Raw genomic sequence first — 24,208 nt, 5'->3', positions numbered from 1 at the left:
TACGTGAATTAAATGGAAATTGCTAGTGATATGATTTGAATTGTGAGCATGAGAAATTGTGAACTGAATGAAATGGAAATGAAGCATTGAATTGCATGGGTATGTATCGGGTCTCGTAGGCTCTATTTATTATGAATATAATATTTTGAGGATATATTGTGAAGAATTATAAAAGCATGTTAAAAAAATTTTGAAATTTTTAATTTAGATGAAATTTTATAATACGGTTAAATACGTTTACAAGCGTCTGTGTTCTGGTAATGCCTCGTACCCTATTCTGGTGTCGAATACGGGTAAGGGGTGTTACACAAGTTCTCTAATAGGAGGCAAACCTGGCAATTCTTTCGGAAACACATCAAAAAACTCATAAACTACTGCCACTGATTCAATTTTCAACTCTGGATTTTTAGTATTCAATACAAAAGCAAGATAAGCTTCATACCTTTTTCTCAAACATTTCTGAGCAGACATAACATAAATCATGGCAAGAGAACTATCTGACTCATCTGAATTAACTCGGATAATATCACCATATTTGCATTTTAACTCAATGTATTTCATTTCGTAATTCACTATCACATCATGGGCAGTCAACCAATCCATACCAAGAAGCACATCAAACTCATCAAATGGCAATAGCATAAGATCAGTCGGAAAACAGTGACCTCTAATCATCAAAGGGAAATTTTTACATACTTTGTCTACTAACACGTACTGGCCTAATGGATTCGATGCTTTAATCACAAATTCAATAGATTCTATAGGCATGTTCATACTAGGCATCAATCTCATGCAAACATAGGAATGGGTCAAACCCGGATCAATCAAAGCAATAACATTAGTATCATAGAGAGAAAATGTACCCATAATCACATCGGGGGAGGATGCCTCTTCGTGAGCGCGAATAACATAAGTCCTTGTGGGTGCTCTAACATCTGGTCTAGTTGCTGAGTCTCTGGACGTACCCCTGTTACTTGCTCCAACCAGATTCCTCCGTGGTTTGCCTCTAGTGGGAGCATTTCCTGATCTTGCACTCGGTATTACTTCTATATAATTGTTTCGGGACATTCCCGAATAAAATGATCTAGTGCACCACATCTAAAACAAGCACTTTCATTTGCTCAGCACTCACTGAGATGACGTCTACCACATTGAGCACACTCTAGTCTAGGTGGTCGAGTACTACCCACACTTGCGACTGTAGCAGTCTGAGCTCTTGAACCCACAAATCTTTTACCTCTGTTTCAGCTAGGATACCCGGCTGAAAAATTTGATCTAATGGAGAACTCTCTAAGCCTCTTGGATGTAGACTGAAATGATCTGCTCATCTGCCTTTTCTTCGTGTCTTGAACCTCAATTTCAACTTTGACCTTTTCTTTTTCTTTTTCTTTTAACAACTCCTCTGCCTTACAGGCTCTTTCAACTAGAACAACAAACTTTTTTATCTCTAGAACGCCAACTGACAGCCAGATATCATCATTGAGCCCATCCTCAAATCTTTTGCACAAGGTAGCCTCTGTAGACACATACTCTCGAGCATACTTGCTGAGTCTAACAAATTCATGTTCATACTCGGTTACAGTCATCTTACCCTGCTTTAACTCAAGCAACTCTTTTCTTTTATGGTCAATAAATCTCTAACTGATATACTTTTTATGGAACTCCTCTTGAAAGAAATCCCAAGTAACTCTCTCGCTCGGTACAACTGACACAAGAGTCTTCCACCCATGATAGGCCGAATCTCTAAGGAGTGAGACAACACACTTCATGCATTCCTCAGGTGTACAGGATAACTCATCAAAGTCTCTGATAGTATTCTCAAGCCAAAATTCTGCTCTCTCTGCATCATCATCTTTAGTAGCCCGAAACTCTTCAGCCCCTATTTTTCTGATCTTATCAACTGGTGGCCTTTCTCTTATAATTGTACTTGTAACTAGGGGGGCTACATAGGGAATCAAAAAATCATGAGGGGGTGGAGGTCTAACAACCAGATTCGTACAAACGAACTCGGCAAACCATTCATTCATAGCTTGGAAGCAGGCTTCTCGAGCCCCTCCTCCCTGACTAACTGTAACAGGCCTTTCACTACTATCTGGTGGCACCGTCCCTTCTGCGGGAGCGGGCACATTACTTTCTACATCATCTACAACAACTCGTTCGGGATCCATAACTATAAAAGAATAACATTTTAAAATCGTCAGGAGTCGTCACACTATCAAAATACAAGTATGGCATGTATAGCTAGACTTTTATTCATACTGAATATTCTGAGAACTGACCAAACTCTCGCTCCAATACCAATAAATGTAACATCCCTTACCCGAGACTGATGTCGAAGTAGAGCACGAGGCATTATCTGACTTAACTTACTAGTTCGGAACATAAAAAATTGCTTTTACAATTAATTCACTCACGTTCAATCAATATGTCCCTAAAAAGGATCCTTGAGCCCCTAAAACATGCAACAAAAATAGTTCGGCTCCAAACCGGGAACATTAAAAAATTTTCGAATACTTAAACAAATCAAAATAATTTATTTCATTATTCGTAATAAAATTGTCCAACTGCATAACAGTCACTAATTTAATTATAAATCGAGTTACGAAACTCAAAATTTAGATCCGTAACTTTTCCATGAAACTAGACTCATATATCTTCTTATCATAAAATTTTTAGAATTTATGGATTAGCGAAATAGTACAGTTTATTCGTTAAAGTCTCTCATGTTTCACTGCTCAACAGTTCTGACCCATCTTCACTAAAAATCAATTATCTCCTCGTACAAAATTCATACAATGTTATTGTTTGTTTCTTTTGAAAATAGACTCACTAAGGAATCTAGATATATAAATTATGACTCATAATTCTTTCTGTACAATTTTTAATGATTTTCAAAATTTAGAACAGGGGACTTCCAAAACCATTCTGACCATGTCTCACTAAAATTCAAATATCTCATAAGATATAATTCCTTTTCCTACACCGTTTCTTTCATGTGAAAATAAACTCGATAAGCTTTAATTTTATATCTTATTTACTCTCTAATTCAATTTCTACTATCCTTGGTGATTTTTCAAAATCACGTCAATGCTGTTGTCCAAAAACTATTCCATTGCAAATTTTTACTCTTTTATAATTTCTTTGTATTAACTATCATTTAGGCATACTTAACATCAAAACATGTTCTTAAATAGCCATTTCAATAGATAATAATTATCAAATATTTACATGCAATTCATTAGCCATATCATAAGGACACACACACAAAATAACTAAGTCCCTATACATGCCATAACTTAATCGTTTGAATCATAAAATACCGAGATGTCTGTTGATAGTGTGAAACGATCTCTGACATCCTTACGATCCCCAAATTAGCTTGGCGATACTATAAAAAGAATGAAAATGAAGGGAGTAAGCGTAAAGCTTAGTAAGTTTACAAGTAAATAAATAACAACATTTATCATAATTAATTATACTCATAATTTATCATCAAGTATCATGATGTTTACTTTCTTCTTTACTTACTCTCTTACTTGTTTACTTACTTGCTTACTTAAATAACTCATGATTATAACTTACTCCTCCCTTGCTGAAATTTCTTTCTCAACTGATAACTGAAATATTTTTAACCTTTATAACTCACCTGAATCTATTTATTAGGTTTTTACTTGGACTTTCATGTAACATAGTCTATTTACTAGCCCGTTGAATCACTTGGAATACTAAGGATACTCGGGTCTCCTGTCTGATAATAACATGTCAAAGCCATGTCCCAAATATGGTCTTACATGGGAGTTTTCATATCGGTGCCCATTCCATGTCCCAGACGTTCTTACGGGGGACCTCTCATCTCGGTGCCGACACCATGTCCCACACATGGTCTTAGGTGGGACCTCTCATAACCTCAACAATGCCAATGCCATATCTCAGATATGGTCTTACATGGGATCTCATTCCCTGAATGTCATGACATTTGTATCCGATACATTCCTAATGTTTCAACGGGACTTTTTATGACTGATTCTCTGTCATCTTATACTTGAGTCAACATTAAATAATTTCATGAAATAAATATATAATTGCTGGAAAATAACAACATTAATAATAATTATTGAAATATTGCATTTATTTACCATAAACTTACCCCGGTACAAAATACGATCAAATCTAGCAACTTAGTCCTCAACCTTTTTCTTTCCCCGGTCTAACTCCAAATTTCGTTCTTCTTGATCTATAATAGAAAATTTAGATTATTTAATATTCACATTCATCAAAACAATCATTGACTCGAACTTTGGAAAAATTATGATTTTGCCCCTAAACTTTTACATATTTACACTTTTTCCCCAAAGCTCGAAATTAAACTTCATCCCTTATTCTTAAGGTTTATGACATGCTGAACATCTTTCCCTTCTATGGCAACATCAAATTCCCACTCTAACATTTCCTTATGAACATTAGGTATTTTTACCGATTATGTCGTTTTACTCATGTTCACTTAAAATCGCCTAGCAAAAGTTGTTTAACATAATTTCAAGCTTCATATTCTATCGTAAAACATCAACATAAACACATTTCACCTATGGGTATTTTTCCAAATATAAACCCTAACATGAATTAATGGTAGAATAAGCTAAACCGAGCTACGATGACTCTAAAAACTTAAAAAAACATTAAAAACGGGGCTTGGATGCGCTTACTATGAGCTTGAGAAAGTGAAGAAATCCTAGCTATGGAATCTCTTGAAATTCGACCCTTATGGGCAAGATGAGCACATGTTGCCATCTTTTTCCCTTTTAATTCTTTTTATTAGTAAATTACTAAAATGCCCTTCATTAAAACTTTAGTTATTTTTATCTATGCTTGCCCATTTTGTCCATGAAAATCTAATGGTCTAATTACCATTTAAGGTCCTCTACTTCAATTATGCACTTCAATTAAACCCTTTATCATCTAAAACTCATATTTACCCACTTTTGCAGTTAGACCCTAATATGCAATTCAAACATGCAATCGCTAAAATTTCATATTGGTATTCTAACACATGCTTCCAATCAATCAGTAAATTATAAAAATTAATCGTAAAAAACTTTTCTATCTCGGGTTCGTGGCTTCGTAACCACTGTTCTGTTTAGGCCCTATTTCAGAATGTTACATCGATCCACATAGGCACCCTAGTAGTGTTTTAAGCATTGCCCATTAACCTGAAATGTGACCCCTATTTTCAGATATTTGATATTAACAGCTCCAAAAGAATACACTTGGGTTACTTCAAAAACACCTGACCAGCGAGACATTAATTTACCAAGAAACAATTTGAGCCTAGAGTTAAATAACAACACCTATTGTCCTGGTTCAAATTGTCGCGGCAAGATTCTTTTATCATGCCAACACTTGGTTTTTTCCTTGTACAGCTTAGCATTCTCATATGCTTGCACTCGGAACTCCTCCATCTCATTCAATTCTAACAACCTTTTATGGCCAGCAACGACCCAATCCATGTTCAGGTTCTTAATAGCCCAAAATGCTTTGTGCTCAAGTTCAATAGAAAGGTGACATGGCTTGCCATAGATAAGCTTAAAAGGTGACAATCCCAATGGATTTTTGTATGCTGTATGATACGCCCACAGAGCTTCATCCAATCTGGTAGACCAGTCCTTACGAGTAGGATTTACCACTTGTTCTAAAAAAGATTTAATTTCTCTGTTCAAAATTTTAACTTGTCCATTTGTTTGGGGTGATATGCTATGGCAATCTTATATTTCACCCCATATCACTGCAAAGCATTAGCTTCCAACTTATAGTCAAAATGAGACCCCTCATCACTAATAATGGCTCTAGGTGTACCAATTCTTGTAAGAATGTTCTTGTGCAAAAACTTAATTACTGACTTTGCATCATTAATAGGAAAGGGAACAGCCTCAACCCACTTAGAGACATAGTCCACTACTAACAGTATGTACACCTTACCCACTACTGGTGAAAATGGACCCATAAAGTCTATTCCTCATACATCAAACAACTCAATCTCTAGTATACTTTGCAATGACATTTCGTGTCTCCTAGATAGATTCCTTGTTCTCTGACAATTGTAGCATGATTGATAGAATTTATGAGCATCTTTGAACAGACTTGGTCAATAAAATGCTGACTTAAGTACTTTGGCAGCAGTTCTCATCCCTCCAAAATGTCCCCCGTACAGAGTTAAATGACAATGTTGTAGAATGCTACGTATTTTGCCATCAGGAACATATTTCCTAATTATTTGATCAGCACAATGTTTAAACAAGAAAGGTTCATCCCAATAGTAGTACTTGGAATCATGAAGAAATTTTCTTCTTTTCTGACTGTTGAGATCGGGTGGTAACACACCACCCATTAAATAGTTCACTATGTCAACATACCAAGGTAATGTCGTGGCAACTAACAACTGTTCATCTAGAAATTCTTCTTTAATAAGTGTATCATGACTACCTTCACTTCCAGATTCTATCCTTGACAAGTGATCAGCCACGTTATTCTCAATCCCTTTCCGATCTATATTTTCTAAGTCAAACTCCTATAGCAATAGTATCCACCTAATCAACCTCGACTTAGCATCTTTTTTCTCACTAGTTACTTAATAGTAGAGTGTTCTGTGTAGACTATGACCTTTATACCAACTAGATAAGAACAAATTTTATCAAATGCGAACACCACAGTCAATAACTCTTTTTTTGCAGTGGCGTAATTTAGCTTTGCTTTTGATAAGGTTCTACTAGCATAGTACATTGCCCACAGTATTTTGTCTTTCTTTTGCTCCAGCATGGCTCCCACAGCATAATCGTTGGCATCACACATGAGTTCAAAAGGCAGTGTCCATTTTGAAGCTACTACAATCGATACTACTATGAGTTTTTTCTTTAAATCTTCAAAGGCTGACAAATACTATTTATCAAAATTGAAAGGTCTATTTTGCTCCAACAAAGTGCACAAAGGTTTAGATATCTTTGAAAAATCCTTAACGAATCTTCTATAAAAACCCACATGACCTAAGAAACTCCTAATACCCTTGACACTAATGGGAGGTGGTAATTTTTCTATCATTTCAATTTTTACTCTGTCTACTTCAATTTCTCTCTGTGATATCTTATGCCCTAGGAAAATTTCTTTACAAACCATGAAGTGGCATTTCTCCCAATTTAAAACAAGATTCGTTTCTTCACAAAGGCACAAAACCAATTCTAGATTTTTCAAATAATCTTCAAAATCATTCCCAAACACAGAAAAATCATCCATAAAGACTTCAAGAAAATTTTCCGCCATGTCAGAGAATATAGCCATAATACAATGTTGAAAATTTTACATAACTCGAACGACATCCGTCTAAACGCAAAAGTGCCATATGGACATGTGAAAGTTGTCTTCTCTTGGTCATTGGGAGCTATGGCAATCTGATTATATCCTGAATAACCATCTAAAAAATAGTAGAAAGCTTCTCTAGTTAACCTATCCAACATTTTATCAATGAATGGTAGGGGAAAATGGTATTTCCTCGTTGTCATGTTAAGCTTACGGTAATCCATACATACTCTCAATCCCGTGATAGTACAAGTTGGTATGAGCTGATTATTGTCATTACTTACCACTATAACACCTCCTTTATTAGGTACACATTGCTTAGGACTCACCCATGAGCTGTCTGAAATCAGGTAAACAATGTCAGCGTCAAGCCACTTAATAATCTCTTTCTTAACAACTTCTTTCATGATTGGATTTAGTCTTCACTGTTGTTCAATAGAATTGTTAGGGCAATCCTCAAACAAAATCTTATGCATGCAGAATGCAAGGCTAATTCCCTTTATATCAACCAGGGTCCATCCAATGCCCTCTTAAATCACCGAAGAACTTCTAACAACCTTGCTTCTTGCTCAAGTATCATTTTCAAATAAATTACTACCGAAAAGGTACTATTGTCTCCCAAATATGCATACTTTAAATGCTACGGTAAAGGTTTTAACACCAGTGTAGGATGTTCCCCTATAGAAGGTTTAGGAGGATTAAAAGGTCGACTTGATAAATCCGAGGATTCAAACTTCTTCCCTGGTCTATCCACTATTTGCTTGGATGCCATAAATTCACCAAATCCCTAAAAACTTACTATATCACTCTACTCAAGTGAGTGTTCATCACTGTCAGAATTGTTGTGGTAATATCTGGTGAACTCCTCCACTGTTGTTTCTATTAACCCAACGGCGTGGCATTCATCATTAACATTAGCACATTTTAAAGCAATAAACACGTTGAAGGTAACCTGCTAACCATTTACCCTCATGGTCAAATCACCTTTCTGTACATCAATTAAAGTTCTGTTTGAAATAAGAAAAGGTCTTCCAAGAATAATTGGCACATCTTGGTCAGCTTCATGTTCTAAAATAAGGAAATCCACAGGAAAGATAAATTTATCTACTCTTACCAGCACATCTTTAATTTTACCTTTCAGATGCACATCTCCAATTCATTCCTAGCTTCCTGAAAATAGACATAGGCATTTGATTTATACTTGCTCCTAAATCACATAATGCCTTACCAACATAATGACTTCCATTTGAACATGGGATAATGAAACTCCCTGAGTCCTTCAACTTTGGAGGTAATTTATTTGTCAACACTACTGTGCACCCTTCAATGAGAGCAACAGTCTCAAATTCTCCCTATCTACTTTTTTTGACAATATATCTTTCATAAATTTTACGTAGTTGGGCATTTGCTCCAAAGCTTGAACCAGTGGTATGTTGACATGGAGTTGTTTCAAAACCTCCAAAAATCTTTTGAACTAAATATCCTACTTAGAATTATGAAATCGCTGAGGAAAAGGTAAAGGTGGTCATCTTTCAAGTTGTTGATATTGTGTTGTCGTGGCATTCCTGTTAACAACATTACCCGATTCTGCCATAGCATTTTGCTGCTTACCTTGTTTAGGTTCAATTTGTTTTCAAATGACTCCAGAGTCTTCTCATAGTTGTTACTCGATTTATCCTCTACTACCGTGGCATCTTGAGCAACGTCATTCAGTTGAGTTTCACTTTTGAGAGTGATGGCCTTGCACTGCTCATTCCCTTGTGTTCTTGAATTTTTGGTATCACTTGGCAATGCCCTTTGTGGTCTCGAATTCAAAGCGTTTGCTATTTTCCCTACTTGATTCTCAAGAGCTCGAAGTGACGTAGCCTGAATTTGAATTACAGCATCATTCTTAGCCATATATTCTTTAAGAAAAGCACCAATTGATGATGATGATGAAACCAATGTCCTACCTTACTGGACATTTTGCCTATGCATTAGTTGATTATAACCAAGCGGTGCATTGATTATAACCAAACTTTAAGTAAATTTTAGTATGAGGCTATGAAATGATAGGTGTCATATTAAGTTGGTATGGTGTGCTAGAAATGGGATAGTTTAGTGTATATTATGGCTTATAGATGATTGTTTTGATAATGAGTATCATGAGCATTGTAATGTGTTTTAGTATATGATACTTGGTATGATGTTAAGTGATTGAAAATGGCATGTTTTAGTTCTTTAAAGGTGTGTTTATAGACTTGTGAACATGCATTATGAATTGGTTTAGGTACCTATGTAATTGGGTGAGGAAATAGCATGATCTTGATCATTTTTGGACACACACACAAGGCTTGAGACAAAGGCTGTCACACGACTGTGTGATACACGTGAGCAACCCATACGGGCGTATGCACTTAGCTTGTTAGGTACAAGATTCAAACGGGCTAATGCACGGGCGTGTGAACCAAGTCAATGAGTCACACAGGCTAACACACAGGTTGATACACGAGCGTGTGAACCAAGTCAATGAGTTACATGGGTGAACACACGGGCGTGTGGTATAACCACACGGCCATGTTTGGAGCCACACGGTCTGGGCTCTGTCACACGGCCTGGGTACACGGCCATGTGACCCTTGTAGGTGACATTTTCAGGTTTTTCTAGAATTTTTCTGATTTGGTCCCTAATTGCTCGATAGCTATTTTTTAGGAAGGCCCGTAAATGCATGACCATTCCATTTTGAATTTCTTATGTATTTATTAAATTAATTTGAAAATTAATTGCTATTGGATATAAAATGTTCCATTTTTTATGGTAATACTCTGTAACTCTATTCCGACAACGAAACGAGTTATGGGTGTTGCAAGAGACCTAAAGTGACATGCTTCTTTCGAGAGCAAGGTCTTAAGTTACCTGGCCTGTGTCTAAAGGCCTTGTCACGGTACCTTGCACTGTTTTGTCTTCATTCCATATGATCGTTGCTCTATGTTTAGAGTATACTACAAGTATCTGTCGAGTACTTGCTCATATCATTCAATTACGGTCCAACTAATCCAACCTTTTCAGAATTAGATTCAGTTTATGGGCATACTGCACATTCCTCTATGTCTAGAGAATATGCGCATACACTTAGGAAATAAAACAATTGAATGAAACAGTAAATTAAGTCAAATTTATGCTTCAACTATTAAAGAAAATAAAAGTTTCCATCATGTAATCCAAACTCTATGAGATTTAGCTCATGGGTCGATGATTAAAATTCAAGTTTGAAATAACACCCAACATTGTTTTGATCAAATTAATTCACAGTGAACATAATAAGAAATAAAGGAAGAACTTAGGAAGATGACTGTCACCAAATCAATCCTCAATCCAGCAACACAGCGTCTTGTGATGGCTAAAAGGGACTACCTTTAGTCTCCCTTTTTCATCTCTACTCAACCACTACCCTCAATTTTTTCCTCCGGATCTTCACGCTTAGGGCTTCCTCCTTCGACTTTTTATAGGCTTTCTTTTCCTAGAATAGCTCCAACAGCCCTCGATATCTTTTCCTCTTTTTTAGGCAGATTTTTCTGGTACAAGTAAAGTTGGGCTAAAACTGATATGTGTTGAATGTTAACTTGGTCGTCTTCTTGAATTGCCATGGCATACAAGATGGCAAACTATCCAACCTGTTGCCTTGGCAAACCTTCACTCCTTTATTTCTTCCTACATATCCTGCACCTGCCAAACCACCAAACACAACCCTTCCACACGCAATTAAAAGTATCTAGCATGTAAACATAGTCTAAGCTTATAATGCAAATGATAAAAATACTAATTAAATGTCCTAAAATGCCACTAAGTGTACCCAAGTACAAGCAATTAGCTAGGTCTAAAGGCATAAAATATAACTCTTTTCAAAAGTTATCATATACCCAACACACTAGCTTTTGATTCTTTATCTACTTAAACTTAGGCTTTTACTTACATCAAAGTATATGAGTCACGCATACATAGTCCGTCATCCACTCAAGATTAAGGTATATCACACTTTGAACATCCCAAGTGATCAAATCCATAAACGAATTATGGATCTATTCTACTTGGGTCCAGCTCGATTTATTGTCAATCCAGTCAGACACATCTATGTTTCTATTTTTTGTGAGTCATCCGCTTTGATGCCCAAGATAAGGCATCTCCCTAGTTGGACTTGATAGACAACATATTAGTCTTTCAATTAGTTTTTTCATGTTTGATTATACTAAGGATATGTTTAGGTTCATTAACTAATATAAGTTATCTTTTCACATTATGATCTGAACACGTAATACCGCTTAGTATTAGTTAAACATTAGGTAACCAGTGAGCTAATATTTTCTTTTATTTTGCTTTACATGGAAAAACCACGTGAGGACAATATACAAAGTGTATAAATATAATCATCAATAATTTTATTAACCAATCTGTTCAAAAAAAATTACAAGTGTACATAGACGAAAATATTACACTTAGGGCACCATATCAAACAAATAAGGTTGGACTAGACATGAACATTCAAATTAAGGTAGTGTTCAAAAGTTTATTTAGGGATTTCATCGGCTTTTGAGTCGCATATAACTTAGAAAACAAACAGTTAACTCTTATTTAACTTATAAGTGAACTCCAATACTATAAGTTGATGTTGAATACAGGAGAACAAGTCCAAAAAGTAGTAGAGAACTTAGTAGTTGTTTCTCCCTCTAGAGTGAAAGGAAAGTAGGCTAAGGAAGAGTAAAAATGCTAAGTCTCCGAGTCTGCCAAAAGTTGAAAGAAATAAGCCTAAAAAGCCTAAAGACTTGTCTAAGTCTAAATGTTTCTTCTAGGGAAAGAAATGGCACTTCAAGATTAATTATAAAGAGTAGAATGATTATTAAGCCTCTAAGGGTAAAGGTATGAAACTATTTGTTATTAAAATTTATTTAGTGAAAGACTCTATAGACCATTATGTCATTGATTCTAGAGTCACTAATCATGTTTGTGTTTCTTTTACAATGGTTCAAGGAAATTAGAAGTCTTCGGGATAAGGAACTCTCATTACGAAACATAGATTGGAGCAATGTGGCGATAGAAGTAATGAGAGAAGTCCATTTGTATTTTGGAACATAAAAAAAAATATTTGGTTAGTTAAATTATATGTTGGTTAAAAATCCAGATAACACATATAATTGTGTCCAATACATGAGATGGGCCCAAGAGCCCATCTTAATACATGACAAGCGACAAACCCTAGTCCCAATAAGGGTTGTCGCCACCTTTAGGATTTTCTAACAAGAAAAGTATATTTTTCTATTAAAATATTATTTAATTACAACTTGTTCAAGTAAAACTCTTGTATCTTATTCCTATAACTAGGAACTATGGAATGACCTAAAAACATACTTGTTAAGTATCATTACTCTGTCAGAAAATAATGACAATTTATTTACAGAATAACTTCTATTTTCTAAAAAAACTCAAAAAAATTTCGGTTTCTCATAAAGAGAAATCAACTTTCCCACTAAAAGTTACTCTAATTTTCATTTTATGTGTTCAATTATGTAGTTTGAGCTCATACTCAATGCAAAACGAGATTCAAGGATAATGGGGAAAATCATTTGGTAGAAAGCCAAGAAACGACCTAAACTGTATTGTTCAAAGTACATTCAATAATTCAATTTAGGGTTTAATACTATAAATATCACAAAGCTCAGTTTTTTAAAAATTTAAACTTCCGATATGCTAAAAACATTGTTTCTTAACTAATATTTTCTAACAATAGGTCCCCAAAGAGTTTGAAAAGTCTCAAGACCATGGAAGTTTGTCTTTGAAGCCTCTATCCCCAAAAAGTTTATAAACCACAAAAGTCGATTCATCAAACTTAATCCTCAAAAAGTCTCGAAACCATGAAAGTTGGTCCTTTGAGCCTTTAGCCCCATTAACTCTTCTAATCACAGAAGTTGGTCCTTCAAGTCTTCGTCCCCAAATAGTCTTCAAACTTGAGAAGGTGGTCGTTGAAAACCCTTTCAAGATCTCTAATCTCCAAAGAGTTTAAGGAGTCTCGAAACCACAAAAACTGGTCCATTGAAGCCTTTCAAGGATCCCTTGTCTTAAAGGTGTTTGAGGAGTCCTATACTACAGAAGTTGGCCTTTTAATCCCCCATCCCTAAGGAATTTGAAGAATCTGAAAACCATGTAAGCTGGCCCCTATAAACCCTTCCAAGATCCTTTATCCTTGAGGAGTTTGGAAGCCATAATAGTTGGACCTTGAAGCTCTTCCAACACTGATCGTTCATCCAAAAGGAGGTAGAGAATCCTGAAGCCACCGAAAGACCTCTAGGCCCTTCCAAGGTCCATCCTTTGTTCCTTAGTAAATTCCTCAAACCTTTCCACCCACAACCGAGAGGAAGATTATATCTCCTTACACTTTCGTTATATTGGGCCACTTGATACTTTTCAAGACTTTCCTACTTTCTGACCTCTAATAAAAATTAAAATAAGATTAATCCCTTTATATTTCACCAAAGAAAAATTAGATTTAAATATTCAATTGTTGATGGGCAAGAAGGAAATCTAAAAAGAACTTGGAACTTTTGGTGCCATCGATCAACAATTGCCGCCATTAATTATCACCTCAATAGTATCATGCTAATAACCAAAGATGCATGTTTTTGTTCAAAATTTCTTTCATTTGTTGTTTGTTTAACATGAATTGGCAACATAAGCTGCGTTGTTCACATGATATGAACAGGAGCATGATTGTAGACAGTGCAGAGCTACATATTTCAATTCTTGTAGATCAGGATATAGTTGGTTCTAAACTGCAACCATACGGTTTTATTGACAAAAATAGAAAGTACCATATCATTTTCTAAAATCATGGATATATCCTGGTTATTCTCCTCCATAAACCACTAGAAAGATCAAACAAATCCTAATATATAAGCCCCCTTGAACTACATTTCCCCTCAATGATCCCCAATTGCCTCATTTTTGCTGCAAAGTTGGGGTCTACAACTAAAAACAGTTCATTATTGTAGTTCACTTGCAGAACAGCTGCTGCATTACAGCTACATATTTCAATTCTTGCAAATCTGGATATAGTTGGTTCTAAACTGCAACCATACGGTTTTATTGACAAAATAGCAAGTACTATATCATTTTATAAAAAAAATGGAAATACCCTAGTTATTCTCCATAAACCACTAGAAAGAACAAATAAATCCTAATATTAAGTCCCCTTGAACTACATTTCCCCTCAATGAACCAGCATTGCCTCATTTTTGCTGCAAATTGGGGTCTACAACTAGAAATAGTTCATTATTGTAGTTCACTTGCAGAGCAGCTGCCTGGTTTTTATATCAACATCAGAACACCTTGAATATCAAGGACCGCCGAATCCAGTTTAATTGGTGACCCTTAAATTTATGATGAAAGCAGCATGTGGTTCAGTTCAAACTTTGTTTGTTGCCTATAGAGCTCTCTAAAGCATTACTGAAGGATTATTTAGCAAACCGCACCGTCCACTCTGAAGCTATTTCATCATGTTTTGCTTTATCAGCTAAGTACAAGCGAGCAACACCAGAAGTGAGAGGACTATCTGTCATTAAAAAGAAGAGCCATACTTCAGCATGATAACAGCATATGACATACGGCATATTTTACACTAACAAGATCATGATATTTGAAGCAGTTGCAGCAATGCAACATCAGTTTTGTTTTCGAGAGCTTAAAGGCAACATATTGAGAAGCGTCAAGCACAAATTAGATATTGTTTGTTGTTCCTTGTGCAACAATTGCACCAACTTTTTTATTCCTCACAGTAACTACTAGGATATACTCCTTTAACTCGACAAATTGCCTCCGAACCTACCAGCCTACCTGTTAAGAAATGATAAGAGAATTCAAGACGTATTGGGGAACTTACAAGGGTCAGGGTTTGAGAAAATTGATCTGATTGCAGTTAGAACCTTTGAGATCGTTAGGGCTGGGCTCCAGCTATCCTTTAAGATGTCCAAACTAAGATTGCCAGCAGCATCAACGTTGCAGTGATATATGCGGGTTTTGAATACTACCTGCAAAATGATACATGTAATCAAAAGGAATAAGGAAAAAAATGGAACTCTTACACATGTCGAGTAAGACTACATAGTGTTCTCACAAATAAAAAGAACCTTGTATATGTCTGAACCTTGAGTTCCAACTAAAACTCTCTATATTTGCAACACAATCTAGTATCAATCTACATCACAGCAAGACACAAGGTTTATGTATTCTGAATGGTACTACAAATTCGGAGCTGGCAGGTTGGCAATACATACTTCCCTAAGCAGCACATATCAAGCATCTAACATGCATGAAAGCAAAGGTGGTAGGGGGAACTCTTGGACCATGTTGGCCATTTTAATTCGAAGATCTTTTAGCACTTACACTTGGGAAAGGAAAGTGCAGCACTAATTAACATTGTCAAAGAAAAGTTAGTTCGGATCCAGGTACGCAGGCTGGAAATGAAAATATTGGGATTTGTCTAGCCTAATTCTTTTATTGGCACCTACTAAACCCCCAAATATTTGAAATCTATACAGAAACAGAATGCCATGCATGTTGGTGGTTAAAATGCATATTACCATAATTATGTATTTTTCATCTAGCTAAAACATTAAGTACCTCCCACTGTCATACAAGTACCCCATCCCTCTCTCCCTCTTAACACAATTAAAAATTCAAGCTGGGTTCGAGAGATTATGGACCTATATATTATGGTTACAAGATTTAAACTGCAATGTAAGACAACAAAAAGATATTGTTTAACGATCTTCGACAATATGAGTAACGAGCATACCTTGGGAGGTTGAAAGGGATAATCACTTGGAAATGTTATGTCAAGGAAAAATATGCCACCTTGGTATGGTGTTCCTAGAAAAATGAACAACAGGGAGCTTATCAATATAGCTGAGTTAATCTTTTCCCTGGACAACAATAAAAATAAAAGATGACAATTTTGGGAAACTAGAATTAAAACCAAATTTATTCAAGCATTCAGTTAAATTAAACAAGAAAATCAATAATAACATGCACCTGTTACTGAAAACACATTCACAATACTTTTCAATTGTTTGTTTCTTCAAAATAAATCTGTAATTTGTGCAAAATTCAACTAATTATGCCTGCAGGTTTACATCCTTTCACCTTTAATTTCTTACCAAAAGAAGCATCAAATTAATGAACACCCACATTCAGTACAATCAATCATGAAACAAGAGCTAAGCAAGTAAGCTTAAGCTAACATTCAAACCCGAAGGAAATTATCACATAAGCAGCCAAATCATTCAGAAGAAGACCGTCAAGGGAGTGATAGAAAAACGATTTTGGAAACAACCATATCTAAAAAGTAATCAAATAAATGCCAGGAAGCAAAATTGAACAACCACTCTTGAACGAATATCTCAAAAGCCAAAAAAGAAAAACAATTACATCATTGACAAGAAAACATGTAAATTCAACAAAACCCAACTTCTTGAAAGCAAGCATTTTGCAAGTGAGCGTAAAACCAAGAGATTTAACAAGCACCCATTTCTCAGTAACGGTAAAATCTAGGAAAGAAGGAAAATACAAGAGATGTTTAAAAATACCCATTTGTGAGGAAGGGAAAATAAGTTTAAAAAAAAAAAAAAGACAGAGAGAGAAGAAGAGTTATAAACCAGGAGGACCAATGATGGTGGCGACCCAATGGAAGAGATTGTCACCCTTGGGGGCAGCAGAGCAATGAGGAGGAGGGTCGGCGTTGAGCTCAGACATCTCCCTTTGTATCCTCTTCCCTGAAGCCGACACCGAGGTTGTTGAAACCCAAGTCCCACCTGCTGCTGTCGCTGTTGATGAAGACGATGATGATCTTCCTCCTCCTATCATCACTGTGATCTTCCCTCACTCATCATTTTTCTTGTAATAAAGTAAACATCTAATTTCTTCTTATTTCTCGCTTTTGACTCTCTCTTTCTCTCTCTGCACATCAGAATACAGAACCTAATCTGATTTCCGGTCGGATCAATTTAAACCCTACAAGTCTTTATTGGAATAATGTTATATTTACCCTTACTTTATCCGATTTTCTAATGTGATATACAGCTCCTTTTCTTTTTAACATCAATGTAAATAGTTTTGTCCCGTGCGAGCCATGGATTTTAATTACTATCATATTTTTAAATAATTAAATATTATAAATCTTAAAAACTAATTTGTTTTAAATACAATAGAAATTTATTAATTAAATAAAATTGATAAAATTAAAGATATAAAACATATATTTAGTATCAATATATCAATACAATAACATAATTATTATTAGTAAATGTATTTAATTTATTAGAGGCAAATCAATTAAGAATTAAAGTAAAATAAAATGATTTTGACCTTCTAATTATTAGAGGCAAATAAATTAAGAATTAAAGTAAAATAAAATGATTTTTGACTTTCTAACTTTACAAAAAAATTATTCCAGTCATCCATTTAAGTTTTCATTTCTTTTAACCCTTAAATTTTCTCTTTTTTGTTGTCAAATCACCTAAAAATAGATAAAAATTAATGTTTGTTAAATTTGGCATAAATGTGGATTGTCGAGTGTATGACATGTCAAGATTTAATTATTCTTTGAAAATTTAGGAATATTTTTATATTTTTTATATTTTATACTTTTTAATCATTTTAATTATTTTTAATTTTAAAAAATATTTTTTAAATTTTAATTTTTTAAAATTTTTAAAAAAGAAATTAAATACTGGCTTGTCATCCATGTGACAATCCACATGTAAGCTATGGCAGCAACGTTAAAAAACATTAATTTTTCCATCCATTTTGGGGTAATTTGACAAAAAAAAAGACATAAGTTCAAAGACTAAAATAGGCAAAAGAATTAAATGAAAGGTTAAAATGATTTTTTTGTAAAGTTGGAGGGGAAAAAAAGCCATTGTACCTTAAAAATAAAATGATTTATATTTACTCAAAATTCCATAGTAAAAAGTAAATTTAATCAATTTAATTTAAATATTATTATGTTGGTATATTGATATGTATTGATGAATTACTATTGCACATATATAATTGAATTGAGAAATTGACTTATAATGGAAATTAAAAATGGTTTCCCTATTAACTATTCAGACAGACTTGAATATAGTTGTCATGCTATAGGATAGGAAGAGTTCAGGGTTACTTTGATTATGAGTCGATGAGGCACTAGATGCCAAATTACTTCGGTTATACACATGAGACATTGGGTGTCAAATTTATGAATGAGCGCTGGGCGCAAACTATTTACTTCTGATTTATCTGTTGAGGCACAAGGTGTCAATCTGGTGTGTTGATTGGGTCCGTGTATCCTTTCGAATCCGAGTCGAGTTAATAGGGGGAATAAATGGTAAAGCGAGACAAGTATAATTGAAACGATGATGATAGAGTTCTCGAAATCATGAGATTGAAAATTGGAAATGAAAAGAGTTATTTGATAATTTAGATTGCAAATAGATATGAAATGGAAAGTAATGTGATATTTGATTTGTGAGATATAAACCAGATTGATAATTGTGATATGATAATACAAAGTTGATGAACAATATATATGAATATCAATAGTATTGAATGCTTATACGTATCGGAGTACGAGTCGGAAGGCCAATATGAAAATGTGATAAATCTATGAATTTGACGCATAATCCGAACAATAAAATGGAATAATGACTACTATTATATTGAAATCGAATGTTCTGTTGACAACAAAATGAAACGAGACGATATAATCTTTAGATTGATTAATTGAAGCTTGTATACATTGATACATGAGTACTATTGAGACTTTTAATTGTATTTGTGAATTGAAATGTTTATGGGAATGATGTCAATGGTATTGAGTTGTTAATTTTCATGCAATTGGTATTAAAATTATTTTAAATGCTAAACATTTAGATTATTATATGAATTGGTTACTAAACGAACTCACCTTGTTGATATAGGGTTGCTGAATTTAGGCAAAATCCTCAAGTTAAATAACTTGTTGTATAAATTCATAAAATGAGGTAAGTTTTTATTTTGATAACTGTGAACTTACTAAGGATTTTAATGCTTACTCCCTTTATTCTCTTTTCCTTGTAGATTATTAACTCGCGGAATGTGTCAGATGGATCATCAAGAATCTCACACTACCATGTTGTTGATTCAATAATATTCTAATCGTTTAAAAATCAGTTTTAAGGCATGTATATAGGTGATTTGTTTTTGGTCAATCTTGAATGATGATCTTGGTGGAAACTTTGCTAAGTGGTTAAGTGGGTGTAACAGCCCGTTTGTAGTGAAATCGGAACAGTGGTTTTAGGACCACAAATCCAAAGTCAAAAAATTTATTTTATTTTTTTTACCTACAGTATGATAGAAATACCGTATAAAAATTTCGTTAAGAAATTTTACCGTTTACATGTTTAATTTGATTAAAAGGACTAAATCGCGTAAAGTGCAAAAGTTGAGTTCTAATAGCTAAAGGTATTAAATAGCTATATAACTTTAAAGTGGAGGTCTTTATATGATAATTGACCCAATAATAGTGATAGTGGATGTACATGCCTTGGTATAAGTGCAATTATTAATGTTTTAATAGGTTAAATAGGTAATTTTGTAATTAAGGTTATAATAATTAAAACCAAATTAAAATATCATTTGGTATCATCTTCCTCAACTGATTTTTAAGAAAAAATAAGATATTTTTCATCCTTCACATTCGACCAAGCTTGTGTGTGCAATTGTTAAGTGATTTTTGTCCCTTTTTTAATGATTTCCACGTTTTTGGGATCGTTGTAGCTTAATCTAGCTAGCCCAAAAACTAATTTGTAAAATTGTTAAAGTATTGGGGTTTTTCCATTGATAATCATGCTTCATTTTTGAAGTGTGATGAAAGAAAATGAATGGTTGTTGTTAGATAAACAACTTTTGTAATGGAATTTTTAGTAAAATTGTCAAATAGGATTAAATTGAAAAATGGGATAAATTATGTGGTAAAATTATGAATTTGTGAAATATGTGGGCTGCTATAAGCATGTATATAGTTTGGCTAGGCTTGGGTAGGGATAAAATTGAATGAATTTCATTTTTCGAGCCTAAGGAATTGCAAAGAATTAAAAGTATATGGGAAAAATGGTAATTTTGCTAAAAATGTGTGTTGGACTAAATTGAATATGAATTATATTGAATTGAGTTAAATTTATTTGTACAGATCCTGTTAGACCTCGTACAGAGTTAGATTGAGGCAAACAGAAAATCTCGGATTAGTCGCCTCCATATCTACATACGCTCGTCGAGGTAAGTTCATGTAATTAAATTGTGTAATTATATTCTTTGATTGAATTAAATGTATGTTATTTGCATTATCATCATATATGAATATCGATCGCATATATGACGACAAACAGCGATTACTAGGCCCCATTTGAACATTAGGAATTCCTAGGATACAAATGACATCTCATTAGGGTTACCGATTTAAGCTCTTATGAGCTTACCGATACTCAGCTCGTATGAGCTTACCGTTATTCAGCTCGTATGAGCTTACTGTTATTCAGCTCAGAGGAGCTTACCATTTACAGTTCGTATAAGCATACATGTATATGAATTGACAGATTACAGTTCAGTACACCTCGTGTGTACTACTCGCGTATCCAACGATATTCTAATTGGTTTAACGGGCACAGTTCTGTTACGAGATTATATGAGTTCGATACGAACTAGTATAGGTATTTGCATGAATTACATGGAAATGGTTTGTATATGATATATGGATACATGGTATAGATGTCACATGTATATGGAGTTTGAATAGCTATTGAACTCATACATGATTATCGGTTTTTATATGAATTACATAGCCAACATGGTTGATGAATATGTGTTTGGCTTTTGGCTAAATTGAGTTGAGATATGCTTTGGTTTACTTACCTTAAATGTGATTAAAATGGTAAGTTAAATTCTCTATTATATGAACTTCCTAAGCTTAAAAGCTTACTCTATATTATTTTTTGTGTTTTATAGTGATTCGGAAGCTCATTCGGGTTGGAAGCTTGTTAGAGTTATATCACACTATCCATCAGCTCTTTTGGCACTTTCGGTTATAATGGCATGTATAAGTTAATTTGGCCAATGTTGGCATATAAGTGTTTTGTTGAGATTAGCCACTTATATGGCTTGTGTTTGGTCTATTTTGATGTGTACATATATGTGACATTATCATATTTGATGTGTGTTTGATATAGTAGAATGATGGAAAGTAAAATGTGGTTTGAATATGCATATAAGATATGTTATATACCTTGGTGTGATTTAGTATGGAAAACTTATAGGTACATTGATATTAGTTAGAATGGTATATTTGGTACCATTTGGAAATATTGGTATGTTTTGGTAAGTAAGTTAAGTGACATGAAATGATGCAAACTGATTTACCTTGTGAATTGGTATTTTGGATACCAAATAGGTGAGCTTGATAAGTGACCTACATGATAGGTTTTGGTACAATTATACATATATGTATTTAGTCACTTAGGTAAATTTTGATACATGGTTGACATGTTTGCATATTGTCATTTGAGCTGCCTAAGAGCATATTAGTTGTATGTGATGATTTTACAAGTTTAAGGCTTGATTTTGGCTTGTTTTGGATTCCTAATTATGACTTGTGTATATGCAAAATGTTGATTGTAGGTGGATGCCAAATTGTATGAGAAATATGGCTTGTAAAATGACCTATTTTCATCTACACGACAAAGACACGGACGTGTGCCTCAGCTGTGTGTGACATACGACCAAGTGACACAGTCGTGTGTACCCTGTATCTTTTAAAGAGTGCAAGTTAGTATGCTCACACGGCCTAGCACACGGGGGTGTGGCTTGGTTGTGTGGCACAAGTCATTGAGTTACACGGGTACAGACATGGGCTGAGACATGACCGTGTGTCCCTATTTCAAATGTCCACACGGCTTAAGACACGGGCGTGTCTCTTGGCTGTATGACCCCTGCAGTTTTGAAAATTTTATAAGTTTTTGAAAAATTCTCTAAATTTTTGATTTAGTCCCAATTTGTTTCTAAGGTGTATTTTGGGCCTCGAGGGCTCGTATTAGGGATATTATGCATAATTATGATTGGTTTCTGACATGAATGCTATGTTATGAAATGTTTGAATTTTCTGTCCGTTTAAATTGTAAACTTTGGTAATACTCTGTAACCCTATTTCGACGGTCGATTTGGGTTAAGGGTGCTACATTTATTGGTATCAGAGCTATGGTTTAGTTGATTCTTGGACTTAATGTAGCGTATACAAGTCTAGCTATACATGCCGTTATATAACCTGTGATAGTGTGATATCTCCTGACCTTTTAAAATAGGTTTTTATATAGCGATGACATCCAACCGAGCTGATTCCAATAAAGTAGAGAGGAACGCTTAAGCCTCCGTTCACGGACAGCTTCAGTGGTACGAGGCCCATATCTGAGGGTCAGAGAAGAGAGACTAAGGAAGCCTTCTTCCAGATGATGAATGAGTGGTTCATCGAGTTCATATGGATGAACTCGGCTACTCGACAACCTTCACGCCCTTCTATTCCCCACTCGACTCCCATTATTCCTCAAGGTACGGAACCAATTCGAGTTAGTAAGCCTCCTGTTGATAAGATTCATAAGTACGAGGCTAAAAAATTCTAAGCTACTACTGAAGATGATCTTGAGAGAGCTGAATTCTAGTTAGAGAATACCATTAGGGTTTTTGACGAGTTATCTTGTTCACCGACTGAATGTTTGAAATGTGTAGTATCTTTACTAAAAGATTCAGCTTACTAGTGTTGGAATACATTGACTTTTGTAGTGCCGAGAGAGAGGATCACTTGGGATTTCTTTCAAGTTGAATTCAGAAAAAAATACATCAGTTAGAGGTTTCTCGATCAGAAACGTAAAGAATTTCTAGAGCTCAAGTAGGGTCGTATTTCAGTGTTTGAATATGAACAAGATTTTGTTCGATTAAGTAAATATGCTCGAGAGTGCATTTCGACCGATACTGCAATGTAACAGGCCATATTATGGTGAGTGTCGAATAAAGAGCGGAGCGTGTTTCAAATATGGTTCTTTTGACCACTGTCTTAGAGATTGCCTAGAGAAATTCGAGAAAGAGAAAGCGCAGACCACGAGGTCGAGCAATACTGTTACGAGAGGTAAACCACTTCATAATCTTGAAAATGTGAGTGGTAGCTGTGGTGTAACGAAAGACTCTATTGTGAGATCCGAGGCACGAGCACCAGCTAGGGCTTATGCTAATCGCGCACGCGAAGATGCTTCTGCGCCAGATGTTATTATTGGTACTTTCTCTCTTTATGATACTGATGTAACTGCTTTGATTGATCCCAGATCGACCCATTTATATGTTTGCACGAATTTAGTGTCTAGTAAGAATTTATCTGTTGAGTCCACTAAATTCGTGGTTAAAGTGTCGAACCCCACAGGCCAGTATGAGCTAGTTGATAAATTTTGCAAGAACTGTCTGTTGATAACTCAGGGTTACAGTTTTTTGATTGATTTGATGTTATTACCGTTCGATGAAATCGATGTGATTTTAGGCATAGATTGGCTAACTCTGAATGATGCTGTGGTAAATTGTAACCGAAAGCTTATCGTATTGAAATGTCAGAATGGTGAGATGCTTTGTATTGAATCAGACAATTCAAGCGGGTTGCCTATTATGATATTAGCTATGTCAGCACAGAAATATGTGAGAAAAGGTAGTAATGCTTACCTTGATTATGTATTGGATGCTAAAGTGTCTGAATCGAATCTTGAATCAGAACCAGTGGTTTGCGAATATTCTG

At 34.8% G+C, this 24,208-nt stretch overlaps 1 protein-coding gene across 1 annotated transcript; it reads right to left on the bottom strand.

The window, feature by feature from the left end:
- Positions 1-14,240: 14,240 nt before the first annotated feature.
- Positions 14,241-17,393, bottom strand: LOC105773581 (constitutive photomorphogenesis protein 10). Its single transcript, XM_012595587.2, has 4 exons — positions 17,025-17,393; positions 16,166-16,239; positions 15,251-15,398; positions 14,241-14,923 (listed from the first exon to the last, which is right to left on the bottom strand). The coding sequence occupies exons 1-4, from the start codon at positions 17,230-17,232 to the stop codon at positions 14,826-14,828; spliced, it is 528 nt and encodes a 175-aa protein (XP_012451041.1). The 5' UTR covers positions 17,233-17,393; the 3' UTR covers positions 14,241-14,825.
- Between the last annotated feature and the right edge of the window lie 6,815 nt (positions 17,394-24,208).

The sequence above is a fragment of the Gossypium raimondii genome, chromosome 6 (assembly GCF_025698545.1).
Source record: "Gossypium raimondii isolate GPD5lz chromosome 6, ASM2569854v1, whole genome shotgun sequence".
Classification (NCBI taxonomy): domain Eukaryota; kingdom Viridiplantae; phylum Streptophyta; class Magnoliopsida; order Malvales; family Malvaceae; genus Gossypium; species Gossypium raimondii.
This window is presented reverse-complemented; position numbering and strand designations above follow the sequence as displayed.